At 28.7% G+C, this 3,868-nt stretch overlaps 1 protein-coding gene across 1 annotated transcript; it reads left to right on the top strand.

The window, feature by feature from the left end:
- Positions 1-186: 186 nt before the first annotated feature.
- LOC115245948 (surfeit locus protein 1) lies at positions 187-2,596 on the top strand (the record flags this gene model as incomplete). The annotated part of the gene is made up of 4 exons (XM_029824481.1): positions 187-326; positions 400-597; positions 678-848; positions 977-2,596. Coding segments are annotated over 4 exons (723 nt in total), but the record flags the coding sequence as incomplete, so codon positions are not given.
- Positions 2,597-3,868: the final 1,272 nt, after the last annotated feature.

Below are 3,868 nucleotides of genomic sequence, written 5' to 3'. Positions count from 1 at the left end.
TCGTATATTTATATTATAAAATTGCTTAATATAAATAAATAAATATAAATTATATGTTTAAGATTGCAATATATTAATTCTATAAATATAATGAAGATAAACATATACAAAAAAGTGAAATTCATAATATTTTTAAATTAAAAAAACATATTTTATTGGTAATTTTTAATTTTTATATTTTTATCTGTTGCAATTTCTATACAGGGTGTACCTATTGTTACTTTTGCACTTGGCACATGGCAAATTAAAAGATGGCGATGGAAATTGGATTTATTAAAAACCCTAAAATATCGTACTTCTGCAGAGCCAATTGATTTGCCATCTGAGTAAGATTATGATGATTTATATTGTAAGTACTATGTTAAATGTAGGCACTTCATAGAAGTATGTTCTTTCCAGTTTAGATGAACTGAAGCATAAGGAATATTACCCTGTAAAGGTAAAGGGAAAGTTTTTGTATGAAAAGGAATTTTTGATGGGGCCTAGAAGTCTCATTCTAGATGGAGAGGCTGTCAGTGAAAAAAGTGCTGGAGTATTTTCTCGCAAGTCGGGCACAGGATATTATGTGATCACACCTTTTAAACTAGAAGATCGGGAGTAATTGCAATTTGCTTTTATTAATTATTGAAAAAGATCTTTTTATTCTACACTATAGAATTAATTAATAATTATTTCAGTTTGACTATTATGGTGAATCGTGGATGGATAACTAAAAGTGATCGTGCATCATTTAAAATGGAAAATAAGATTACAGATTCTATGGAAATCATCGGCGTTATTAGAGCAACTGAAAAACGACCTACATTTGTACCTGCCAATGCTCCTTCAAAAGGGGTATGGCATTACAGGTATAAAAATATAATATATGACATTTATATCTAATTTATATATGTAAAAAATTGTATTGTAAAAATTTTTAGTAATTGGGAAATAATATTTTCTCCAGTGAAACATTAAGCATTTATATTAATTCCAGGGATTTAAATGCAATGGCAAAGATAGCAGAAGCAGAACCTGTATATATAGAATTATTACCTGGGTATAGCACACCACGAGGTCCAATTGGTGGCCAAACAAGAGTAACTTTAAGAAACGAACATTTAAGTTATATAATCACTTGGTATGGGTTATCTGCAAGCACAGGTTACATGTGGTTTCGATATTTTGTGCAGAAATTACCTCTCATTTAGTCGCATTTCTTAGAGAAAGAGATAGAAATTTATCTGAAACATGTAAAAATGTATGAGAAAAATTTAGCTATTCTTTAATTGCAATTATATACCCTACATTTTTCATGTAAAATCTTTTTATAAAAAAGATACGAAAAAAGAAGATAAAGCAACGTTAGCTTCTGTGATTATAGATTTATTTATAGAATTCTTTATTCTGTAAACATAATAATTGTAAGTGTAATCTCCATTTCTCTCAAAGAAATATCGTTTATTGTTCTTTCACAGAAGAAATGTAGACTTTATCATCTTTTATTAATCATTAATAATAATAATAACAATGACAACGATTACTATTGATAAAATCGTCAAGGATAGTCATGGTATGTACAATGTACTTCCTGTTGAAATTAGCATAAAAAATATCTTTATATAAAATATGAAAATATACAATATACAGGTTACATCTTGATCATTAGTATATTTGTATATACTAATGACTAATGATAATAATAAAAAAAAGATTCTTTAGAAAAGCAAGAATCAAGGAGGATTAGCAGGATTGTCGGATTGTAATAAAAATAATAAAATATTTCTCTTATTAACGATGATAATTATTCTCTCAAATTTCGTGTTAATAAATTTCATTATCATCCGCGTATTTTTTTTATATCTTTTGTTTATAACAGACAATTTACATATTTTGTTCTTAATACTTAAATATAGTAAACTATTTTTATATCTAGAACTGTTTGGTGTAAAAATTTATATAATCATGTTTCAACAACTATCTTTTTTAAATGGAATTTTTAAACTATCTTTCGTTTCACTGATATTTCATTGAATCGTGAAAAGCTTTTGGTAGAAAAAAAAAACGATAAAATTTTATTACGATTACCATTTTCATTTCATTGGTGTTTATGTTATATTCATTATGTCTTTCTCAATTATGAAACAAGATGTTCGTATATTTTATTGTCGCGATGCGATGTTCTAAATATAAATTCAAACGCATCGATAAAAGTATCGTTTTTATCTATAAGGCTTGGCGAAAAAAAGAAATTCTTGTGTCTTCGTTATATCGATAAGTCAATAATCAAGAAAAATATTTGACATTTAATTGTAGAGAATTAAAGAGAAGAGAGATTCGTAATCTTTTATATATTTTTTTTAATTTATCTTACAAATGCTAATTGAAAACTACAGAAAAATAAAGTGTATAACATATATCAGTAATAAAGAAATAGACTGTTATAATAGCTCGATAATTGAGGAACTTTGTTACATTTAATAAATTTCTAGAATAAAGTGTGGAAAGATAAAATTTCTTTATTTAACAATTGTTCTATAATATGTACGCTTATATAATTCTCTAAAATTTAATTGTCAATCGTGTCTCCGATAGAATTCTCGCTTTGGCAACAAAATCAGCACACCTTTCTTCGGAGACATCGCATATCCTATTCTTCTTCTCGTCTTAAACCTTAAACAATTACGAAATATGAAATAATAAATTCTCTTAAAAGCTTATTTCTCAATTGCACTAATTCTTTAGATATCTGCTAGGTAATATACTGCTCGTGCGACGTCCTCGCACTCCCGGCGAGTACGTCGAAGAAGGCAAGCTGTGAATCGGTCAAACGTCACACCCTTATCGATCCCTTGCACACATCCTTATATATATATTTTATATTTTCGCAGTTATACTATATATTATCAATAGTGATTTTTTTCCACTTTATATCTAAAACATGAGAGTCCGAAAATTCTTGGACTACACCTTCGATATCGCTTCGTCTTCATTCGATAACGAAGAACAAATTCTTTATTTAAAGATATCAATGTTCTCGTCGAAATGTATACTGAACGTGCTACATCATTTTATGATCACTTTAACTTCGTGGTATAAAAACGCGCATGTCTAAACATATTGGATCCAGTTTGAGGTCCAATGCTACTATCTTTCGGTCTTTGCTGTGATCTAGATGCATTCGTACATATTTAACGAATGATTTTTAAATCGTGGAACGTATATCGGATAGCCGATTGATTGGATACTTGAAACGCGAGAGAAGTTGGAAAACGGGTTTTCTTCCTCAACAAAGATCAACGTGATCTTTCACGTCATATAAGTAAAGCTCATAGAATCGGCGATTTTATTCAATATCGTCCAGTTTGCAGCCTGGACACGATTCTGGTGTGTCGAATACTTGTATCGATGAATGAAACTCGGAATCAGTCTAGTGATTCCGCTTTTGGACCATATTCAAGACTTAAGCCGAGCTTAAGTGCATATAGAGACTTATCTCTTGAGAATCTTCTCGTTTTGTTTCCTTAAGACAATTTTATTTTCATAAAACATAAAATAAAGAAGCAAAATTTTTTCCTAAAGTTTTGCTTACCCCCTTTCATACCATACATCTATTCATTCGGACAAAAAGGCAACTTGTATGCTTTTTAAACCTTTTTTGAACACTTTTTTGATACTTTTAAAATGCATAGTATATAATTACAGCTGTTATTTATATATTTCAAATTACGTGCAAAAGCGTAACATAAGCACTTTGACTGATGAGATATCCATCGTGTATTATATATTAATAGGGTAATATGATTGTTTTGAGCATCTCTTGCTATAGTTCAATTATTTATATAAACAATTGTATGTATATACGCTATATATGTATATGGTTTATATA

Source organism: Formica exsecta, unplaced genomic scaffold (assembly GCF_003651465.1).
Source record: "Formica exsecta isolate Colony F162 unplaced genomic scaffold, ASM365146v1 C16490822, whole genome shotgun sequence".
Lineage (NCBI taxonomy): Eukaryota > Metazoa > Arthropoda > Insecta > Hymenoptera > Formicidae > Formica > Formica exsecta.
The sequence above is the reverse complement of the archived record's forward strand: the minus strand, read 5'-3'. Positions and strand labels throughout refer to the sequence as shown.